Source organism: Cupressus sempervirens, chromosome 5 (genome assembly GCF_028749045.1).
Source record: "Cupressus sempervirens isolate cs-2001-9-10 chromosome 5, ASM2874904v1, whole genome shotgun sequence".
Classification (NCBI taxonomy): domain Eukaryota; kingdom Viridiplantae; phylum Streptophyta; class Pinopsida; order Cupressales; family Cupressaceae; genus Cupressus; species Cupressus sempervirens.
Window position 1 is genome coordinate 121,127,979 of NC_143122.1, and position 24,246 is coordinate 121,152,224.

At 37.1% G+C, this 24,246-nt stretch overlaps 2 protein-coding genes across 5 annotated transcripts in view; one reads left to right on the forward strand and one right to left on the reverse strand.

Moving 5' to 3' along the window:
• Positions 1–8,979: 8,979 nt before the first annotated feature.
• The window catches only part of LOC149554804 (phosphoadenosine phosphosulfate (PAPS) reductase family protein), a 161,713-nt gene continuing 146,446 nt past the window's right edge, over positions 8,980–24,246 (forward strand). For all 4 annotated transcript variants that reach the window (XR_016364419.1, XM_089828807.1, XM_089828808.1 and 1 more), the window contains exon 1: positions 8,980–9,270. Coding sequence is in view for 3 of the 4 variants with exons in the window: in XM_089828807.1 (XP_089684933.1) it covers positions 9,170–9,270 (101 nt within the window). In the remaining variant the exon portion in view is untranslated. The remainder of the gene's footprint in view (positions 9,271–24,246) is intronic.
• The window catches only part of LOC149554805 (uncharacterized), a 171,691-nt gene continuing 157,578 nt past the window's right edge, over positions 10,134–24,246 (reverse strand). The window contains exon 4 of the mRNA XM_089828813.1: positions 10,134–10,749. The gene's annotated coding sequence lies outside the window, so the exon portion shown is untranslated. The remainder of the gene's footprint in view (positions 10,750–24,246) is intronic.

A 24,246-nucleotide genomic window follows, 5' to 3' on the forward strand; every position in this document is an offset into this window, starting at 1 on the left:
GACAAAGAAAGGAGCTTTTTTTTGGACAGAAGAGGCACAAAAAATATTTGATAAGCTTAAGGAGGTAATGAGTTCATGCCCTGTGCTTGCAATTCCAGATTTTTCTTTACCTTTTGTTGTTGAATGTGATGCTTCTGGAGAAGGTATAGGGGCTGTCCTAACCCAAAGGGGACATCCATTAGCATTTGAGAGTAGAAAATTAAATCAATCAAAGAAAGGTCACTCCATCTATGATAAGGAAATGTTGGCAATCATGCATGCACTTCATAAGTTTAGACAATATTTGGTATGTGGGAGATTCATTGTAAAGACAGACCATAATAGCCTCAGGTTCTTTTTGAACCAAAGGGATTTGAATGATCGTCAACAAGAATGGGTAAGCAAATTGCAAGCTTACAATTTTGATATTGAATACATGAAAGGAAAGAATAATGTGGTTGCTGATGCTCTCTCAAGAAAGCCCACTTTGTGTTCCTTAACATCTGTCTCTGCTGATTGGAAAGTCTCCATAATTTCAGAGTATGCTAAAGATTCCTTTGCCACCAAGATTTTGGATAAGTTAGTGGATGATAACAGGTACAAGGTTGTTGATGAATTGATTTATTACAAGAACAGGATCTTCTTAGTGCCAAGATCAAAAACTAAGGAGAGGATATTGAGGACCTTTCATGACACACCTTTGGCTGGTCATCAGGGATACTTCAAGACATACAGGCAAATTCGAGAGTGGTTTTCATGGAAAGGTATGAAGGAGGATGTCCTTAAGCACATTAAGGAATGTATGGTATGCCAGCAAAGCAAGAGTGAGCAAAATTTTCCTACAGGGTTGTTGCAGCCACTTCCTATTCCTGAACAGAAATGGGAAAGTATTTCCATGGACTTCATCACTGGGTTGCCCAAGGTTCAAGTTAAGGATTGCATATATGTGGTGGTCGATAGACTAACTAAGTATACACATTTCTTTCCTATCACATCTGATTTAAAGGCATCACAAGTGGCCGAATTGTTCTTCAAGGAAATTTTTAGATTACATGGCTTACCTATAAACATTGTTAGTGACCGGGACAGTAGATTCCTCAGCTCTTTTTGGAAGGAGCTCTTTCATTTGGCAGGAACTAAACTCACTCCCAGTACTAGCTATCACCCTCAAACAGATGGACAAACAGAGATAGTTAATAAATGGATAGAGGGATATTTGAGGAACTATGTTTCAAATCAACAACATGATTGGGTGAAATGGTTACACCTAGGGGAGTATTGTTACAATACATCTCATCACATGTCTATTGGTATGCCTCCTTTTTGTGCTCTTTATGGTTATGATGCTCTTTCCTTTGTTGATCTAATACTTTCCGATAGCAGAGTACCTGCAGCAAGTGATTTCATCAAGCAAAGCCAAGACATAATAAGGTCCCTCAAAGATAATCTACAACATGCACAGAACCAACAAAAGTTATATGCTGATAGGAAAAGGATTGAAAGATCTTTTAAGGTGGGAGATTTGGTATTTGTTAGGTTGCAGCCATATAAGCAAAGCACCTTGAAGAGGAGTGGGGCAGAGAAACTCAAGCCAAGGTTCTATGGGCCTTATAAGATCATCGAGAAGGTAGGAGAGGTAGCTTGTGAATTGGAGCTCCCACCAAACAGAAAAATACATAATATTTTCCATGTATCTTGTCTGAAGAAGGTTCTAGGCTAGCAAACCATAGTATCTGCAGAATTACCACCTCTTGATGATGAAGGGAAATTAGTTTTGATACCAGAAGAGATTTTGGATACAAGAGAGAAAAGATTGAGAAACAAGAGCGTCATAGAGCATTTGGTCAAATGGAAAGGATTACCACTAGAGGATGCAACTTGGGAAGGAGCACATATTCTTGAGAATTCCAACCTTCATTTCTTGAGGAAAAGCAATATTTGGGAGGGGAGGACTTGTCATGTCCCCTTTTCAAATAATTAAAAATAATAAACTTTGCTAAGGCAGGCAGGCTCCAAAAAGGTGAAGTTTCGGAAAAAGGGACTAATCTTTGGAAACCAATGGACTAATAAATAAGAATTATTATTAAATTATATTTTATTAACCCCTCTTGGACGTGAGTTAGGGTTATGCCCTCTTTTAAGGGGTTTGGAGGCATTTTGGGCTCATTCCAGAACTTGATTTTCGCTCATTTCTTTGTTGTTCTTCAGAGGCTGCCAAACCTGTGGAGAAGGAGACCCAAGAACAGGAGTTTGTAAGTTTCTAGGAAGGCTAAGGATAGGATTTTGAATCCATTCCATGTGCATGCTCATGCAGAGTTTGCCTTTGTGCTGAACAGTGCAAATTTGTGAGTTTTCAGGTGTGTTTTTTGTAAGAGTTTGGTGTTTCCGATTGAGTATTTCATATTAGTTTGGGTTGCTGCTATATATCAGATATTAAGATGTTAAAATAGATCTGAATATATGTATTTGGCTATGATTATACTTCTATGATAGATTATTAGTGTTTTTTGTGGTGTTTCCGGCTATTTTGTGTTGTTTTCGGGAGCTCGATGAGCATTATTTTTGTCCTCCATTTGGGAGCTGTTGTGTAAATGTTATAAAGATATGAAAATGTCATTTTGTAGGCTATTATGCTGCTGAAATTTCTATAAAAATGTCCACTTTCAGATTTATTAATAATATGTGAAGCTGTGAAGTTTTTGGCACTATTTTCAGCATACCCGATTTGGGGTTTATTGAGAAATTGGTGGATCTTTGAAATATTGGTTGTTTGATCTTAAAGATCTGATTAGAGGCTTGAAATATCATATAAAATCAGAAAAGGGACATTTCAGGGCTATGACATCTCCTTTGAGGACTCTCTTGCCTTGCACTGCGTCAGATGGTATCAGAGCACAATTGTTTTTGAGCATGTAGAGAATTCTTTGAAGCTAAGACAGTTTGCACCAATACCTTGGGTGGGAGAAGTTGATCTAAGAAGATCTTGTTCTGGTTAATATAGTGGTAGATTGTTCTTTCTACAGTCTTAGATATATTGGTTGTGAGGTGACAGATTGTGGTTCTGACTTGCAATTGCAAAGGACTTGCAGATGGATTGATGGATGAAAAGATGGAAGCTTGATCTTGGTTGATCATAGAGATTTTGTGTGATTTATGTTGCAGATCTGTGTTCCTAGACTTGTGATTTGTTCCTAGTTGTTCGTATGAGGTGGCATGTTGCTATTTGACTTGCAAACAATTTGGGTTTGTCATAAGCTGTGTAGGAAAGATTTGTTATAGAGGGTTTGCAATGATCTTGGAAGATTCATTCGAGAAGATTAGACCCTGAGATGATTGCAAATATTTGCAATGTTGTGGAGTAGAGGCTTTCAGAGATGTCATGTTAGTTGGAGGCTCAGTTGGAAGCTACATTGATCGATCGAGTTAAGGAAGGGATGGTTGAGTTCTGTAGATGTTTGTGGAGTTGGATTCTACCGATTCGAAAGAGAGTTGTCTGGCCAGTTAAAAGACTTGTTTGAGAGAGAAAAGGGCATGAAAAGGTCAAGGTGGAAGTTAGTTTTGTTGATCAGTTTGAGGAGTTTGATGCAGAACCTACAAAGCAACTCGAGGCTATTGCTGAGGATATTCCCAACCTTGTTGATGTTGGGATGGACATTTATTTTTGTGATCAGTTGGGTGGATGTGACATGGGAATTGCAAAACGCTTGGTCATGGATAATCAGGTTGTTGTGGGTGATGATTTACATGTTGCACAACATCTTGTTGTGAGCAATGAGATTGATGGTGTTAAGAGTTTGGCATGTGTTGGAGATGGCTTTCATATTGTTGTTGATTTGGATTTGGTTTTGGATCTACTTGTTGGTGTTGTAGATGTGGAGTTTGATGCTCTTGTTCCTGAGAAAGATTGTGGTGATAAGTTGCAGACCCTATTTGTGGGTTACCATGTTGTTTAGTTTGTTCCTAGGAGTAAGCATTTCGATTGGGTGGTTGAGATTCAAGCAATTTTGGTGTTTGGTAGAATGATGCAGATGTAGGTGATCTACATATTTGTTCTATTGTCCTTGACAAAGTGGAAACCTTTGGTGAAGATGAAGATGGTTGTGGAACTTTCTTTGGGCAGTGAAGTGTAGGACACACTTTTCTTTGTACCTCAGAGTCTGATGCAGGGAGATCTAAGGTTCTTGAAGATTCTGGCAGTTTTCACCGAGTTTTTGTGTTAACCTATAGTGTTAACAAAGTTGCAATGTTAACTGAGTTGCAGACCTATTTGTGGGTTACCATGTTGTTCAGTTTATTCCTAGGAGTTAGCGTGTTGATTGGGTGGTTGAGATTTAGGCCATTCTGGTGTCTGATAGAATGATTTAGATGTGGGCGTTTTGCGTATTTGTTCTATTGTCTGTGATGGAGTGCAAACCTTTGGTGAAGATGAAGATGGTTGCAAAATTTCTTTGGGCATCAAAGTGTGGGACACACTTTTCTTTGTACCCTAGGAGTCTGATGCAGGGGCATTTGAGGTTCCTAAAGATTCTAATAGTTTTCACCGAGTTTCTGTGTTAACCTATAGTGTTAATAGGGTTGCAATGTTAATCGAGTTGTAATGTTAACTTGTAGTGTTAACCTGTAACTTTAACCAAGTTGCAGTGTTGACCAAGATGGTACTGTGAACTAAGTTCTAGTGTTAACCAAGTGCCTTTATTAACCGAGTTTTCCTTCATGTGCCAAGTGAACCTGATATTTGCTAATACTTGGAAGTGGTTTTTTAATGCTGGATTATGACTTGGTGCCACCTTTGCCCTAGTTTTCAATGTTTAGTTTCTAGTGTGAGTCAACCTTGGCATTTAATATGGTTGTATTTAATTTTTTTTGTAAGTCAACTTGTGGCTTAAATGTGCATTTAATGCAAGGGTTTCTTTAATTTATAACATACTAGGCCAACCTTTGGCTTAGTTGGGTATAAGTAGGGGGTCTTGTGGAGGCTTGAGTCATTATTCAACATGGGATCCAACATGGAGAAGATGGAGTAGCTGAGTGAGCAAAGTTTTCCTAAGTGTGTAGACAGAGTGTCAAATGTAAGGTAGTTTACACCTGGATCTTGGGTAAAATTTGAGAAGGGCTAGTAGCCGAGGCTTAGGAGACAAGGAGATTTCTTAGTGAGCTTGCGAGCACAAGTTTAGATCTTCCTTAGAGATTTATACCAGAGTGTGGATCATGATTAGCTAGGGTTTGGGTTGGATCTTGAAGGATCTTGCATAACTATTTTTGTAATTATTGTCGTATTTGACTGAAATGTGGAAGGCCTTACAACTGAGCACATTACATGTAGATAATTGTTTTTTTGAATCAAGTATTGTGAATTGGTATCAGATCTTGCATTGTTGCATTGTTTCCACTGTGTGGTTATTTGCTAGGGGCTAGGACATCTCCTTTGGGGATTCTCCTGCCTTGCACTGTGTCAGATTTATTTGTGGTTAATTTCTTTGGAGATTTCATCTAGTTCAACATTATTTTCTTCAATTATTTTCCTTGTGTATAGTGGCCTTTTCTTGATATTATTTCCATTGTGTGGTTATTTCTAGGGGCTAGGACATCACCTTTGGGGATTCTCCTGCCTTGCACTACATTAGATTTATTTATGGTTAATTTCTTTGGAGATTTCATCCCATTCAACATTATTTTCTTCGATTATTTTCCTTGCCCATAGTGGCCTTTTCTTGATATTAGAGATGTCTCTATTTTCAACATCTGATAATAGTTCATTTCCTTCTAATATGTTCTCCTTCTGAATTTCAATTTGTTGGTTTTCATCCAATTTTGTGATGGGCTCACCTTTTGTACTTGTGTGAATAGTTTGAAGCCAACGTCTTCTTCGAATTGACATCTCTACTGATTTCAACCGATCTTTTCCCAAGTATATAGAGTCTATACCCTTTAGTGTTTTCATTGTATCTAACAAATATACCTTTCTTCCCAGATGGTTCCAACTTGGTTCTTTTTTCTTTACGTATATGAATGTAAACAAGGCAACCAAATATTCTAAGATGACTTAAATTAGGTTTAATTCTTGTAAAGGCTTCTTCAGGGGTTATGTTTTAAAGGATTGAGTGTGGGGCACATATGTTTTGAATATATACATCGATATTAGTGACCTTAGCCCAGAATGAGAAGTGTAAATTTGGATCATGTAACATGGCTTTTTGTTGCTTCGACAATGGTTCTATTTTTCCTTTCTGCCACTCCATTCTATTGAGGATTATGAGGTATAATATACTCCCTCTTAATCCCAAGAGAGGTGCAAAAATCTTTGAAATTTTCAGAGGGTGTATTCGCCCCATTGTCTGATCTTAGAGTTTTTGTTCTCTTTGACGTTTGATTTTCCACAAGTGCTTTGAACTCTTTAAATTTCAACAGAACTTCATTTGATTCTTTTATTTTTAGGAAATAAATCCAAGTTTTCCTAGAAAAGTCATCAATAAAGATTATGTAGTATGCGTATCCTCCTAAAGAGAGTGTTGGCATGGGGTCCACACAAATCAATGTGAACTAGTTTCAGAACTAATTTGGATTTGTGTTCACTTGGGGGAAAATATCTTTTTACATTCTTTCCTACAACACATCCTTTACAAATGCTTATATGGTTTGAATTTAAGTTAGGTGTACCAGTGGTGATTTTTTCTATATTCAATAGTGCACTGAATCCAAGATGTCCAAGCCTTCTATGCCACATTTCATGATTTAGGGCTTGCTTTTGAACATTATACAACTTATATAGAGCTCCATCTCTAGACCCTATGGTGATGACATTCTTAAAGTTGGAATTTTTAGGTGACTACAATACTTTGTCTTCATTAAAGGTAACACGATACCCTTCATCTACAAGTCCTGAGATGGATGCTAGATTCCTTTTTATGCTAGGTACAAAGAGAACATCTTTCAATTTTAGAGTGATCCTAGATTTCGGTTGTATAAAACAAGTCCCAATTCCATTTACTGGATAGATGGAGTTGTCTCCGACGGTGACTCCTTCAACGAGATAATTTTCAAAAAGTTCCAAACTTATCTCTGAATACTATTATGTGATGAGATGCACCATTGTTGATTATCCATACATTTTCGTTGGAATTCATTTCACTTGACAAAGCTAAGTAGAATAATAAATTATCTTCCTTTCTAGCTTTAGCTATGGTGGCTAGATTTTTTCCCTTTCTGGACAGAATTTGTAAGTATGTCCAAATTTCTCGCACTTGTAACATTGAACTTTGGAGAAATCTTTCCTAGATTGTGATTATTCTTTCCATTTTTTTGATAATTTTTCTTCCCATTATGTTTAAATTTCCTCTTCTTCCCTTTGTTATTAGAGATTGAGAAAAGAGTTTGATTTTCTCCCTCTTGGTTTGAAATGATCCCTTTAGAAATTAGTTTTGATTTTTTTTTGAGGTGCAATCATTTTTAAGTTGATCAAAAGCTGGTATTGAAGGTTTGTTGACGACTTGGATAAATGCTTCCCAAAATATAGGTAGCCCTCTAAGTTCTATTATGGATAATTCTTGATCTTCAACTTTATTTCCAATAGAAGATAATTGATTCTTTATTTCATAAATTCTTCCAAAGTAGGATGAGATTGATTCTCATTTATTCATTGTTATATTCACGAGTTGATTTTTTAATGTGAGCAATCTACTTGAGTTATTAATCTCAAATATATCCTTATTTGTCTTAAATACTTCAAATGCTTTATTGAGATTTGATATGGAAGGAGCAATATGATCTTTTACTGAATCAACAATGATTGCTTTGATACCATTATAATTATATAGATCGATGTTAGCAGAGATCGAACTAAATTGTATTTGCAAAAATAGTGCAATGATCAGAGCAATATTCAATTTCCTTTATGAACTCTGATATATGTTTGATTGATTTTTACAGTTCAACTATGCTGATGACAATGACTATGCAGATTTATTTCAAACTGTATTTAATTATATTGCAGTTTGAATGTAATGAGTAGGCGACTGTGATTCACATGCCTTGTTATTGATGTTTTCTTTCACAATAAATGCTTAATATACATATGTCATCGAATGGTTGCATTCATGTAGGGACATGACCCTTACATGGCTTTTGCCACGAAACGTCATGATCCTGCATGATGCTAATAAATGATTAAGACTTTAGTCAACCTCTTGTCAGCGACTAGCATATGCAATACAAATATAATTGTTGTTTGATGGAAGAAGCATATATCAAATACTATGCTTGGGCATGATTACCAATATTAATGCCAACCCATGGTATTGTATATAATAATTGTTGCTGTGTAGTTCTCAAACCTGATCACAGGTGAAGATAAGATATATTAGATTTCTATCAACACATAATATATATGTTACATACATAATTGGGTTCCGCTAAATTTCTTAACACCTATCACATTCAACCAATGTTCTACTGTAAAAATATTTCTAGAAAACTTGACACCTTAAATATATGTTCTATTCATTCAGATTTTGTTTCTTTTTCTTGTATTTATAAACTACCAACATACTTAACCTAAGTAAAAACAACAACAACATTCATTTAATATAACACAAAATGTATCTTAGCATGGAGCTAATCATTGCACTCATTTAATATAACACAAAATGTATCTTACTATAGAGCTAATCATTGCACTTTAATGGTGCTAAGTGCTAGTAATAATAAATATATAGAATATAAACATAAACTATTCGTACTTTCAAAGTACAAGTGCATTTGAGACTCTTCAAAAAGCTCCCTGACCCTTGATTGAGGCGGCCATTCGACAAGGTACGCTTCTGAAAAAGAAAGAGCAAAAACAAAATTGCTCTGAAAATGCAAATAACACGTCACCATAAGTTATTCCGTAGAACAGTAAAAGAACATCCTACTCACGACATCTTTCCCGTCAACGTCAAATGACGGGAGATCAGTTCCGCAAAACACGGCTCGACAAAGACGGAGCGACACGGTGCTTTTATCGCTGAATATTTTGTATTTTATCAAAACGAACCCGAATTTTGTGATAGGGCAAATCCATTTTCATCTGTTAAATGCCCTGAATATTCCTCTCCTACGGGTCGGAGAACTCTGTTAGGGCCTCCGTACATTATATCTGTCGCTGCAAATAAACATTGTTAAAATCCAGGAAGAAAGAGAATTTGACATTGCAATGGAGATCGAGAAAGCAGTTCTGGGGAGCGACGACAAAAGATTGCAGGCAAAATTCAAGCAATCAATTTACGTCATTCAAAGGACTCTTGCGCTTTATTCGTAAGTCTGTTAAATTCTTCTGTTAAAGCTCTTTTCACTGTTATGATTTTAAGCTCTCAGCCTTGGCAACCGTGAATCATCTCACATAATTTTGAGCAGAATAAATTCGAAGCAAAATTGTTTAAGTGTTTTTGCGGTTTCTGTAATTTATTTATTTTTAATCAGTTAGTAATAAAATACATCATGCATAGGAAAGCAAAATGTTCCTGGTTATAGGAAAGCTGGTGGAGCTGCAAATTATTTACAAAAACTTAGAACAAAATAAATTTGAAGATTAATTGGAATATTTATCTGTAGTTTCTGTTAACTGTTTATTGTCTATATTCCAATGCTGAAGAAAGCGAAATGCTGCCTGCTAGAGAAAGCTGATGAATCCGCGAATTGTTTGACAACATTTAAAGCAAAATAAGATTGGAGACAAATTGGGACTGGTCTTTGTTTTAAGATTCTCATGCAGAGGAAAATGAAACTCTATTCATTATAAGAAAGCCGGTGAAGCCACGAAATTGTCCTATTAATTTAGAGCAAAATAATTTTGAAAGCGAGTTGGGCTTGTTTTTCAGTTTATTTATTTATATTTAATTACCATTTTGATAAGATTCTAATTACGGAAACATACTGTTGCCTTTTATGAGCGGAGTTTCTATTCATTTGTAGACATAAATGATCTGACAAAATGTAGTCTAACATAAACTAGAAAATAAATAAAATTGTGGTTGCTTATTTTTGTTTTACTGTTTCCATACCCATGCAAAGGAAAATCAAAAGTTGCGTGCCATAAGAAACACAGAATCAAAAGGCATAAATCACTTGACAAATTTTATAGTATTAATTAATTATGAAGATTTGTCATTTTTTCGGTCTTGTGTTAAATCTGTTTTTTTTTTGGTTTTCTATTAGTATTAAGTATAAATTGTGAACGTTCAAATTACATCACAAAAAGTCCACGTCTGACCAGTACATGCCAGCTTGCAAAGACTCTGTTCAGACTAAGAGTATCTTAACCACACCTACAGAGATACATATTCGATATTCACCAGTAACAAAATGACCCAGTATATAAGCTGGAATAACAGATCCATCAAAAGCAGGTAGTCCATCTCATTGGACCATCAGACTACTTAGGAACTTTGCCATCCCTGACAAAGATAGTAAAAGGATGGGTCATTCCCACAGTCTTAGGAAGCAGATCTGAATGTGGGGAGGGGGAGCTGCAACAGGGGCATCAACAGGAACTGCTACAGGAGCATCAACGGGATCTGCAACAGGAACTACTGGAGTCTGAGTATTTTGCCTCTCCTTCTCTTTATTCTCTTGATCTGCTGGAACAGTTGCCATAAGATTATGTCAAAATCATCTCTCTCCTCCTCTGCCTTGGTGGATGTGAACCCATACGCCACTTCTTTCTTGTGTACCTCTGTTGTTCCATCATGGATCAATTTTAAAAAGTTCTCTTGCTTCAACTTTACGATCGGTCACCTGCAAGGAAATGTTACAGTACACAAGTCTCCGGAGAGATCAGTAAGACGCCTAGCCCTACCATTGAATATATCATTATTTCTAAACTTCCAAATTTTTGTAAAACATTTACAGATAATATAAACCAGAAAACTGCCTTTATTGAGATTCAAGAACTTTCCTAACAAAACATGGTGGATATCAAAATTGCTGTTTAAGGTGAAACCAAAAGTACCCCACACTTATTTGGCAAAACAACAATAAAAAAGATATGGTCTACTGATTCACAACATCTGCAAAAAGAACAAGTATTAACCTCCCTATTATGTTTCTTAGCCGACAAGTTACAACCTAAGGAGAATAAGACGCCACAGGGAGCAAGCCAATTTAGGTTCAACAGGTCTGTGCCAGAGATGCATCAAGTACTTGGTCCAGGTTGGGGGATTCAAGTTTATCTTCCAAGTGGCATTGAGGTGATCAAAGATTTCATTGGAATCAATGAGTTTATATATATGTATATAGATATATAGATGCATGCATATACATACACTGACACACACACACACACACATATTATATATGTATGTATTTGTATCTATCTATCCATATGTATGGCTTTGGTCAAAGGGAGCGAGGTACTGTCAAGCCATTTAAGACGGTCAATCCTAGCAGCCTCCCCACAACACTGTCTAGATAGGCTCAAAGTTTTACAGGCCTCCCTCAATATGGTATAAGTCCTCCATGTGTATGAGAGACATCAAACTTTTTCTCCTGTTCTTGCCATGATATCAGATTCCGATCTTGGATGATGTCAGAAAAGCATTCAGTACCTTTATTAGGTCATTTTCCAGCATAGCAAGAGGTTTGTCACCATGGAATAGATTCCATCATATAGACTTCTCTCCACAAATCCTGTTGTTTTCATAAAAAATGCTGTTATTAGAAACCAAGTGCCTAATATTGTTCCAGCTTTTCCAAATTGCTTTGAACACATTAGACCCTGCCACACTGAGCTCCAGCTGACCAGAGAGCAATTCATTAATATGAAGAACTTTCCAAGACTTATCATTGACTGCGGTTGCCCTAGCAATATTATTCCCGATCAGGATCTTCCATGGTCCCTCTCCCTGAGAGGCCTTGGCAATCCATTTAATTGCCAGTGATGTACCTTTCATCCTCAAATCTTTCAGCCCCAGACCTCCTAATTCATTGCTCATAGAACACTGTTGCCATCCAACTGCATACCTTTTTAAGAAATCCATGCCATTAGACCGCAGAAAGTCTCTTATTTTTTCACGCACTTAGTTAATTTGAGCCTGTTGAACAGCCAAGCAAAATCATAGTAAATGGTGTATGAGGATAGTACCTTTTGGCAAACTTGACACCTTCCTGCCAAAGATAAGTATTGATTATTCCATTTACACATCTTCTTGTCAATCTTCTCTTTGACCCATTCTCACACCTCTCTCAGATTAGGATCAACAAAGAATGGGATCCCCAGGTATCTCACTATGTGGCTAGGTCCACCCCATGCCAAGGAAAATTTACTACACCATAAGGGGGGGCATCATCCTAGCCCAACATTATAGATTTTGGAGGGATGCTGTACTCCTGGAGGCAGAGCGAAACAGTTCCAGTTTGTTCATGAGATAATGTACATTTTGCTCAAATATCTCAATAATAATGGCCGTGTCATCAACAAACTGAATATTGGAGAGCTCATCACCATTGGGTAAATTTATGCCACGAACTTTAGGAGACAATGTGTTACCTCTAAGTAGGTAGTAGAAAGCATCAATAACTATAACAAATAAGGCAGGTGCAAGAGGACAGCCTTGCCTTATTGACCTGGCGAGTTCAAACTGCAAGGATATAACACCATTTACCTCCACTGAAGCTGTTGCCCCATTCATTAGTGTTATCACCCATTGGCAGAAGAAAACAAGAAAACCCAAGCTTTCAAGCATCATATTGATAAACTTCCATCCAATCCTATCATATGCTTTTTTGTAATCCAAAAGCATCATACAAACTTGCTGGCCAGAATCCTTAGTCCAATGTAATGCCTTCCAGCAGGTAACAGGGTTATCCAAAATGTATCCCCCCTCCACAAATCCAGTCTGTGTCTGACTGATAACATGTGGTAGAATTTTCTCCAACCCTATGGCAAGCAATTTTGCAAGAATCTTGTAGGATACATTCAATTATGTGACGGGTCTCCGGTTTTTAATCAATGTGGTATCAGAATCTTTAGGAATCAGCTTGATTAGCTCTGAATTGATTTCTACATCCAAGGATGTCTGCATAATGGCTTCAGAATAGACCTGAAAGAGCTCCTTTCCATTCCGTTCCATGTTATTCTTATAGAACTCAGTTGCTATCTATTGCACTTTACTGAGTGGATGAAAGAACATGTGCTTCAATTTATTTGTGATGTAAATGAACTAGCAACCTATGAAGACAAGACAAATTAAATAATTAAATTATTAAAGTTAATAAAATTACTAGCAACACAAAGAAAAAGTAAATTAAAATTTTAAATAAAACTTGTGATATAATTTTGATTGTGAGGGGCGGTCACAATTGGAAGTGTTGGCCATGGAGCTACCACCAACTACGAGCATCCTTGTTATATTGATGACGAAGAGTGTTGGTACATAGACCTTTTGCATTCACAAACTCTGAACTCTTTTATATTCATATCTCCCATATCATTTATCAGAAAAGCGTTTAAGAAATGCTGCCTTGTACCCACCAGACACTTCTAAATCTCTATATGTTGGAAGCCTTCCTTGTACATCAAGAAAATATTTGCTATAGTCTTTTGTAGTCCACAAATAGGCAAGAAGATGTAGTAGAGTGGTCATCTACTACCATCTTTCTACAACAATTGCATGCAATTGTTTGAATAAAGTCTTCTCAAGGTCTTGCCCTTCTGCGTTAATGATAACCCTCACTTTTCAAGAATTGAGTCAATACCATCACACACGTGTCCATTGCAATGCCTGTCCATATCAGTGGTGAATCATGCCTATAATGATCTCAGTGAAACTAACGAGATTCTTTACACAATCCCACCATGAGTCATTTAATACTTGTTGCGTAAGTCTTGTTTTCCTCTTAGTGCTGCTTTGCCTCCATATAGATCAATTTTTTACGAAGTGCCACTTTGACTTCGCAAGTAATCTCAAGATGATTGTGTTTGTTGTAAACTGAATCTTTGCATTTTAAATTAGAAATTAAAGGCAAAATGATTAAAAAATAAAGCGAAACTTCAAAGAAGAACATGCATTACACAAACAAATTATGAAAATAAAAAAAGTGTAAATACTAATTTATTTAATTAAATTACAGCTTTAAGTTCGCTTACCTTCATTAGTTTTAAGCTTGAAAATAATCTAAAAATTCCTTGAGTCATGTGGTGGGTGGCAATGAACATCTTGATGTCCTCAACCTTTGTATACACCTCTTTGGTCCAACAAATTTTATCTCAATCTTTTGTAGGATAAGATTGATTGATTGAACCACACAAGGTGTCCAGAAGATATTCTGATATCATTCTTCAACCAGAAAACCCACAGCTCTACAATTCTCCGCATTGCCTGTTATGATTTGGACAACATTCTAGGGCCTATTGTCTCAATGATAGAGATGAAGTTATCAACAATAAATTGCCCATCTTTTACCTGCCACTCACAGTGTACGAATTTCAAAAAAATTGCCCCTTTAGGGAACATTGCTATGATGTTGATCATTCAACAATTTCTTGCATCCTTCTACCCATCTAAAACAATGGATACACTTGTCTCAACTCATGAATCCTTTATGGGCTTTAATGCTTCTTTAACCCCACTGACCTCTCTTTCCAACAAGGTGTTGGATACCTTCTCATACTTTGGGCCCTTATACCCCCTTTTGGAGCTTCATTGACACTTTTCAACATCTTCCAATATGTGGAGTAAAGGACTTTGAAAGTCAACGCATTTGCATATACGCATCTTGTCACATCTTGGTGGACAATGTCTCGACTCTCATTTTGAATTGAAGTTTCCAAAGGTCCTTTTTGCATCAATGGGTGCTTCGCTTTTAGGTTCAAGCTCAACTCTAGTAGTAAGAAATGATGGTCTTCTATAACAATATTTGAAGATGGGGTTGACGTTCCTTTGACTTTTTGTAGTGGGAAAATTTGTCTATGTGCTTCTCTTTCTTCCACATCTGCATATTGTTAACTACTAGGGTTGTGGTTGCACCAAAAAATTGACCTGTTAATGCTCGATTCAACTACTAGACTTATAGAAGACACAAAGAGCTGTTAAACATGTCGCAAATCCAGTGAGAGATGCTGGCCCATTGCCAACAATCCCTACTAGCATTACTCACTATGGCCTGCAAGTGTTCGAACCTGTGACCAAGCCCTGATACCACTTGTTAATTGCTAGGGTTTGCATTGCACCAAAAGATCGTCCTGTTAATGCTCGATGCAACCACTAGGCTTATAGAAGACACAAGAGGTTGTTAAAGTATGTCTCAAATCTAGCAAGGGATGTTGACCCATTGCCACCACATACTTCATAATATAATTTAACATTGTATTAGTTAGTACAGGGACTTTATTTTTTCTAGGGCATGTTTTGGCTCCTCTTAGGAATCTACAAAAATGGACTACCCCTCGATGATATGAACTATTCCATTTTACATCACATCTCTGACATTTCCAACGGAATCGCCCACCTCCTAGAAGCGGTTATATATATCAACATATTTTACAAAGGAGAATCAAAATTTAGATCTGTTTTGTGTTGTTTGTTTGTGCCTATGGAGGAAGAGGCAAATGCCGTTCTAGTTCCTGTAGCAAGAAACTTTCTACACATTCAAAAGAAAAGCAACAAAACATAAAAAATAAAATCTAGGTAGATCTTGTGGATAATTAAAGACGAATAAAAAAATTAAAAACGAAAAAAACCTCGTTCATCCCATGGAAGCTTGCAAAGGAGTAGGAATGAAACTCAAACACTTGATCAAGATTCAAAAACTGATTTTCCAACTCCCTCTCAACTCCCTCTCACTCATCCAGACTTTCTCTCAAGCACTTATGAGAACCAAATATTTGCTCCATCTCAAGAGAAACCAAGCTTTTTGTATAACAAATGAGCCAAAAAAACTAATTAGTCTTTTAGAAACACCTTTCTAGAGTTGTGAACTTCAAAGAGCAATTATATTTGTAAAACAAAATACATTTCCCTTTGCTTTTTGCCTTCGTTTGCTCTTTATCCGCCCAAGTCTGCTCGGGTTTGACCTGGGTTCAAACTTGGTCTGGATTGGATGAACCGACTGCCCTAGGAACAGACCTTGGCCAAGCCCACAGAGGGACCAAATCCCAACCTGGTTCGAGTACAAATCAAACTAGTACCAGGGGTTGGGAGCCACAAACCTGGTAACTTAGAAATTAACAAATAATACCAATATGTTTGCATCCAAGACGAATTTTCTCCATTTCCCTCCTTAACTTCTTGGATTGCTTTGATATCTCAAGTGCGCATAGGTAAATTCAAAAGCTCAAAATGAAGATATTGAAGTCCTAGGTACCCACAAAGAGGAATTGAATGAGTTCAAATATTGAATTATGATTGATTGGTGGTGGAGATTGATTGGATTTTTGGGAAATCGATGGAGAGGATTGTGAGAGAAAAGGGATCGTGAGTTAGAAATGGTTGGTTATGTTGGAGTTTATAGCTGCAATGGAGATATTTATCTCTAGAAATACAGATGTTATTATCGTTATGGTCACCTTCAGCGGAAGAGGACACTTATGATTAAATTGTAATGTTAAAATAAAGATATGTGTCATTCGACATGTTTTGAGGCATGAAAATACGAAGAGTTGTATTTGAAAATATAGAATGTGAAGAAATTGAAGAGCCCTTGGGTTAGAATGTGAAGATTCTCAAGAGAAACCATTGAAGAGACCTTTGGTCATTATTGTCATGCATTGGGAAATTGAAGAGAACTTTGGTTAAAATGTGAAGTCTCTCTTTATGTTAAATATATCGCTTGAAGTGAAAGGCGTTGTACACTTGAATTATATTATCAACAAAATGATCTTTGTTGTGTGTGGTTGGGTTTTTTCCTTTCATTCTGGAAGGGTTTTCCCAGGATATCTCTGCGTATCTCTAGCATCTTTTCTAGTGTATTTTGTATCTGCATTATGTTTTCCTTAACATTGTTTATCTGATTTTTGGGATAAAATCCAACATGTTATTAGAGCCAGGTTAGATGACACCGTTTAGGGGCTCCTTTTGATTGAAAGTTTTTAAGCTCGTGCATGAAGTATTGCATTTTCATCTTAGGTTTGAGGTTTGTTCTTAACAATTTTTCAAGGTTTTAAAGGTAGTGAGAAATTTTAGAATTTCGTTTTGCTTATGGATGAGTAGGAGAGTCTTAGCAAGATTCAGAAGATTGTTTTGTTGCTTCTTTGTGTGATAGCAACAAGAAAAGCAACATCTTTGTCATTAAAACAACAAAAGTCAAAATGTTGGAATTTTCCATAGAAATTGACCTCGAGATTGAGGCTTGGATTCTTTATAATATAAGGGGGTGTTGCTAAACAATAATATACATATCAACAATGCTTTGTTGCTACTAGAAGGTTGTGCGTCTGACTGTGTGCTCGGAATCTCCGAAGGGTATTTTTAACTATCGTTAACATATAGTGTTGATTCTAAGAATTTTGTCAATCGTAGCTTCAAATTTGCATTGTTCTGTTCTCATCACCAATATAAGCATTAATGTCAGGGAAGAACTAAGAATCTTTGCAGACTATGAGGAGAGATCAATTCTTTCATTTCTTGTTTATGTTGAATCTGTCGTGGTGTTCACCCAATAACGGTTCTGCCATTTTTGTGTCTCTTCCTTGGTATATTCTCTCCATGTTTTTCATAAGGGTTCTATCATCAATGTTTTGTGTGTCTCTTGATGACATGCTGAGAGTTGTATTGGATCTATCTTTGTTATCACAGTAAATTGCATATCAGGGATGACAAAGTGAATGTTTTTGTGGTGAATGTGTTCGCACAAAGATGTATAGAAAAGCTCTCATCATTTTCAATGCTTATTCTTGCAACATTTTTTTAGAATACTGTGAGATCATTGTCTACCTTAGCTCAGTTGTTTGCAACCTTAGATCGCAATTTTTTGGCCTCCAAAACTCCATTTTTTTGCAAATCCGAGACTTCATGGATGTCGCCTAGGTTTTTTTTTGAAACTCTAATTTTTGACCTCGATTTTTTTTTTGATTACAAATTCTTGGTGGGTTTTTGAGAGCTCAATTGGGTTGTCGTCCATTTTTCTGGGTGTGTTGATTTTTGAGCCACCAGATTCAGAAATTGACAACATATTCTTTTTGGGTTTTTCGAGCTCTCTTTTGGATCATCCTTCAATTTTTCTGGGTCTTCTGTGTTTTTGCCTCCAAGAACATGCCTTTACAGATTTTCACGTTTTGAATTGAAAAACGTGCCATGACATCTCTGACAAACATTCTGCTCGAGTACAACTCAAAATTCAATGGTCAAAATTATGGCACTTGGAAGTACCGGATCATAGCAATCTTTGAATATCGGAATACCGATCAAATTGTTCTGGGGGTTACGAAGCATCCAACTGCTCTTGGTATTGATCAGGATACATGGGATCTGAATAATTGAGAGGTGGTGATGCTTCTCAAATTATCTGTGGCTGATGATCAATTCTCTTAGATTCCATTTGGCAAGACAGTTGTTGAGATATGGACACATCTCAAAGGTCTTTATGAGACTTTTGACAAAAGTAGAGCTTTCTTCTTGAAGAACATTCTGTTTTCTATTATCATGGATGAGCGAACCTCACTCCAGGCTCACTTGTATAGGATTCAGGAAATCCGTGATCAGTTGCTTGCCATCAGTTGTAAGATGGAGGAGGACATTGTGGTTATCACTCTTTGGAGTTTACCAAAGTCCTATGAGCATTTTATTGAGACTCTCAACATCACGTCGTCTCGTGTTGATTTGAAGTTCACTGATCTTAGCACACTTCTTCTTCAGCAAGATCGGTGGAAACAATAGTTCAATAGCAGCTCCAGCTTCAGCTCCACAAAGAAAGCCTTTGCTGCTAAATCCTTTTAGAAGTTAAAGGCAAGTTTCAGTAGTCGCCTTAGTAGAAGTCTTTTGCTCCAACTTCAGGCGGCTCCCAGAAGAGGAACATTCAATGCAACTATTGCCACAAGTTTGGTCACATGAAGGTTGAATGTCGGAAACGCTTAGCTGCACAATCTAAGCAACCAGGTTTGCAGCCCAAAGCAAACACTACAGAGCACATTGAGTAGACGAAATTTGCCTTTTACGCTTTCTTGGCTAAAAGACCTGCAGATCATGTGAAGTCGTCTGCCTAGTACATTGATTCAGGTGCCTCTCGTAATTTCACTCACTGTAGAGACTGGTTTACTGACTACCAACCTTATTCAGATTCTGTTATTTTTGGTGGTGGAGAAGAGTACACTGTAGTCAGCAAAGGCAACATTTAGATTCAATCTGCTGGGAGGTATCTCATTTTCCTCGATGTGTACTATGTTCCAGGGATGGAACTAAATCTACTCTTAGTCAATTAGTTACTACGACATTCTCCACACTTGTATGTCACCTTCAGTTCACATCAATGTACCATCATTGATCGTGTGACTCAGTTTATTGTTTCACTGGGTCTTTAGGATCATGGTCTTTTTTACTTATTGATTCTAGTGATATTTGGGACTTAGCTATGACTTCTCGGCGGTCTTTTGTTAGCACACTTAGGCATCAACGATATGGGCACTTAAAATGTACATTATCTCTCTCAGCTTGCTCGGGATGAGCTTGTCCTTGGATTGCTAGAGATTCAGACTCAACAACTTGGAGTTTGTGATACATGCTAGGTTGGGAAGCAACATCGTACACCTTTCACAAGTGATGATTCATGGCGAGCTTCTCAGGTACTTTAGCTTGTTCATGCCGATATCTGTGGCCCTATGGTAACACCTTTTGTTCTTGGGTCTAGGTACTCTTTGTTGTTTGTTGATGATTTCAGTAGAAAAATGTGGATGTATTTCCTTAAAAAGAAATTAGATGCATTTCCTGTATTTCAGAAGTTTAAACCTTTAGTTGTAAAAGAGTCTGGGAAGTCTACTATTACTCTTAAATCAGACAATGGGGGAGAATTTTGTTCTAATGATTTCTCTAGCTTCTTGGACACTCATGGCATCAAACGCTAGTTAATCACACCCCACACACCACAACAAAACAATGTAGTTGAACAATGGAACAAAACAATAATTGAGATGGATTGGTCTATGCTCGAACACAGACATGTTCCCAAGAAGTTCTCGGCAAAAGCAGTCAACAGTGCAATTTATCTTTTGAACTAGTCACCCATAGTGGTGGTCAAAGGTAAAACTTCGGAAGAGACCTGGTCAGGTCACAAGCCCAGAATCAGTCACTTGAAGGTTTTTGGTACCCTTGCTTTTGTTGGGATCCCTGATGTGTCACAAACCAAGTTAGATGCCAAGAGTCAGAAACTCATGCTTACTGTATATAGTCGTCTTCACAAAGCCTACTGCCCGATTGATGTTGAGACATCTCATCTCATCTACAGTCATGATGTAGTCTTTGATGAGCAGTGAGGACCTTTCATGCTTGTTTCTCCTGTTCCTGATCAAGCAGACCAGCCTATGAAGGCTCATGATTTGGGAGTTAGGCTTCCATTAGGTCTACTTGATGGGAGGGCTCTAGTAGCTCCTGCAACTCTAGTTATACCAGTGATCCCAATATAGACACCTCCAACTTCTCTTGTAGGATCACCTCGATATATAGATGTTTCACTTGAGTTTGATCGAAATTCTTCTAATGAGGAACCTGATCACCAAGCATCTCCTGATACTAATGTTGGTTGTTCTCCTCTTCAGCGTAAGTGGTGGGCTAAGACACTTGCTGATCTTCGTGATGATGAGCTCATTGATGGGAGAACTGCTTGAAAAATGAGCAAATCTACAGAGTTTGTTAACTTTGCTTTTATGGCCAACATTCAGTGTGTTTGAACCTCAAACATATTCCTAGGCTAAAGGAATTCCAGAGTGAGAAAAGGCCATGACATATGAACACCAGAGCTTGCTGGAGAATAACACCTGGGTCCTTTTTCATCTTCCACCATGGAAGAAACCCATTGGTTGCAAACGGGTTTACAAAATCAAATACAAATTCAGATGGTACTTTGGATAAGTACAAAGTTCGTTTAGTTGCGAAGGGCTTTTCTCAGTGTGAGGGCATTGATTATGAGAAGGCCTTTGCTCCTGCAAATATTTACACCATCAAATTAGTTCTAGCCATGGCAACACAGTTTGGCTGGAAGGTCCATCAAGTGAATGTCAAGAGTGCTGTCTTGAATGGCGATCTCCATGAAGAGGTCTACATGATGCAACCTCCTAGTTTCAAGCTTGCTAGTAAGGACCACCAGGTTCTTAGATTGGTAAAAGCTCTCTATGGCTTGAAGCAGGCCCCTTGAGCATGGTACTTAAAAATTGATAAGTACCTCAGTGATCAAGGCTTCAAGAGGAGTTCTTTAGACTCAAATTTGTACATCAAGACTACTAACAGTGACATCATCCTTCTGGTTATTTATGTGGATGAGTTGATCATTATGGTAGTTCGACATCTTTGATTTAGAGAATCAAACAAAATTTATGCTAGTCTTTTGATATGATTGACCTTGGGCTCATGCATCATTGCCTTGGTGTTGACGTTTGGCAACAATCTTCTAGTATATTCCTCTTGTAGTCCAAATATGCCAGGGCTTTACTAGAGAAATTCGCATGTAGGATTGCAAGCCTGCATCTACACCCGTGGAAAAAGGTCTCAAGTTATCAGCCAAGTTTGATTATCCTCTCATTGATGATACTACATACATGCACTAGTAGGCAACCTCATCTACCTCTCTGCTACTAGGCTTGACATTAGCTTCGTAGTCAGCCACATATCATGCTTTATGACAGCTCCTACGGTTGATCATTGGATGACAACAAAGTATGTGCTTTGTTATGTGAAGGGCACTTCAGAGTATGGACTTCTTTACTCTCGAAATTCTAATCCTAGACTCGGTGGGTTCACAGATTCAGATTGGGTAGGCATGATCAATAGTCAACCTGGATCCGGTGTAGTCACATGGACCGGTAAGAAGCATCAGGCAATTTCTCTCACCTCTATAGAGGCTGAATACAAAGGGATTGTTAAGGTAAGATGTGAAACTGTTTGGCTTTGTCGGATGGTTGGGGATATGCAGATGTCACCAGTAGGACCGACTACTTTGTTTATTGATAACGGAGGTGTTATCAAGTTAGCCCAAAATCCAGTCTTCCATGAATGAACCAAGCATTTGGATGTTCACTGTCACTACATACGATAGCTGATTCAAGACGGGACAATAGAGTTCTAGTATGTTCCTACCATAGAGCAGACTATAGACATTCTCACCAAGCCCCTCTTGGTTCTGATAAGTTTGTCAAATTCAGAGGACAGCTTGGTGTTGTGGATAGATCAACCATTAAGGGAGGGTATTATGATAATAGATAGACGTCTATTATTAATTAATGGTAATCTATTTGTAATCTATTGTAAATATTAGAATGTTTCTAATATATAGTTAGCTGTAGTTATTTTCTTTTTAGGCTTTCTTTTAGGTTAAATAAGATGTTTCTATTCTTTACAATCGTTTCCTAAGGAAACATTGTTTTATTCTTTTGTATATATAGACCTCTTAGTGTCTGTCAATAACAAGCAAGTATTTCACCATTTACTTCGTAATAGAAACAGGGAAAAAAAGATCTCACAGGAAGTTGCAAAGAAGATATCTTAGGTGCATAATCAAAAGGCTTCCTATATTGACCTACATTTGGGCGACCAAATTAATGTGGCCTGCTTATGAAGAATGATGGATGACCAACAAAGATTGAGTGTTTATGTTTGAGAAGGATTATATGCACCAACATGCTTTGGCATATGCTCTGCTTGTTGGGATTGTTATTTCCTTATATTATAGACCGCAACAAATCTTCACACTCAGTCATTTGTTGGCTTCGCGGAGAGTGCCCTTGTCAAAAGCTGGGGACTGGCTAGTGATTCCCCACTCCAAGCAGAGAGATAGACAACTAGAGAAAGATATAAAGAAAATTAAGAGATAAGTTTTCACTTACTTAAATATTAATTTTTAATTTATGGTCTGATTATTCTTTGTTATGATTTCTTCATATTCTTCATATTTTTATTGAAGACATTTGATATTGTGAATCTAGAATTTTATTTGTGTTGACGTTCTTTGAGACTGATTGCATTTGCTTGAGCAAAATCGGGGATTTTGGAGGCAAATCTGATCATTTTTTTATTGCAATAAAGACTTGGCATATTCTAGATGACTCTGTGGGTTTAACTATTATTAAAAGAAGATAAATTTTTATGAAGTAGCTGGAGGATGGATTGGCACTAGATTAGAGATAAGTACTCTGTATTTTATATAGCTAGTAATAGTGTTTTTCTTTCAGTATTCATTTCCTTATATGATAGATTGGTTTACTAATCTCTCTTTGTTGCAGGTTGCAACTAGAAAAGCAATGATTAAGAGGGAGATGTTTTAGCTTCAGAGGGAGGCTTCATAATTAAGAGGAAGTGCTTAGGGAATCCTCATCATTCTCATATATGCTTGTAATACTTATTTGTAAAATTTGAGACTTAAACTAAGTCTTATTTTTTGTTATGCCTATTTTTATTCTTGTGTGAATAAATAAGATTGTAAGAATCAACTATGATAATTCTTTCACTTTGTTAAGTGAACATGTTGAGAGAGTCCATTATGACATCACGTTGAGAAATTCCATGATGGGAGTTGGATGTCATGTTGAGAGATTCCATGACAGTTCACGTTGAGAGAGTCCGTGATTAAAGGCTCAACTGTGATTCTTACAAGTTTATCACGTTGAGTGATTCCAGGGTTATGAGTAATTGTTACAAGTCTATCATGTTCAGTGATTCCATGGTTATGAGTAATTGTTATAGGTCTATCATGTTGAGTGATTCCATGCCTATTAAAAATGAGTAAATTGATTCTCTCAGTGTCATGTTGAGAGATTCCATGACAAAGTTTGTGATGAAAGTTTGTTGTGCTTCTTGCAGGGGTTTTATGTTGAGTGATTCCATGAATTTTATAGGATCCATGTGATTAGATTTTATCATTGATATTTTGGTTGCAGCTTTGTGTGTATAAGAATATTATAATGTTTAATGGTCATCTTAGTTAGTCTTTAGTTTATTAGGTAGTTACTATTTCGGTCTTTAGTTCACGATTGTTTCTTTTAGAAACATCTTCTTTGTAAATCTATATTAGGAGCTTTCATCTTCTCTGTTTAATACAACTACAACAACATCGATTTACCATAAATGGTATCAAAGCAAGTTGATGGGGTTTCATAAA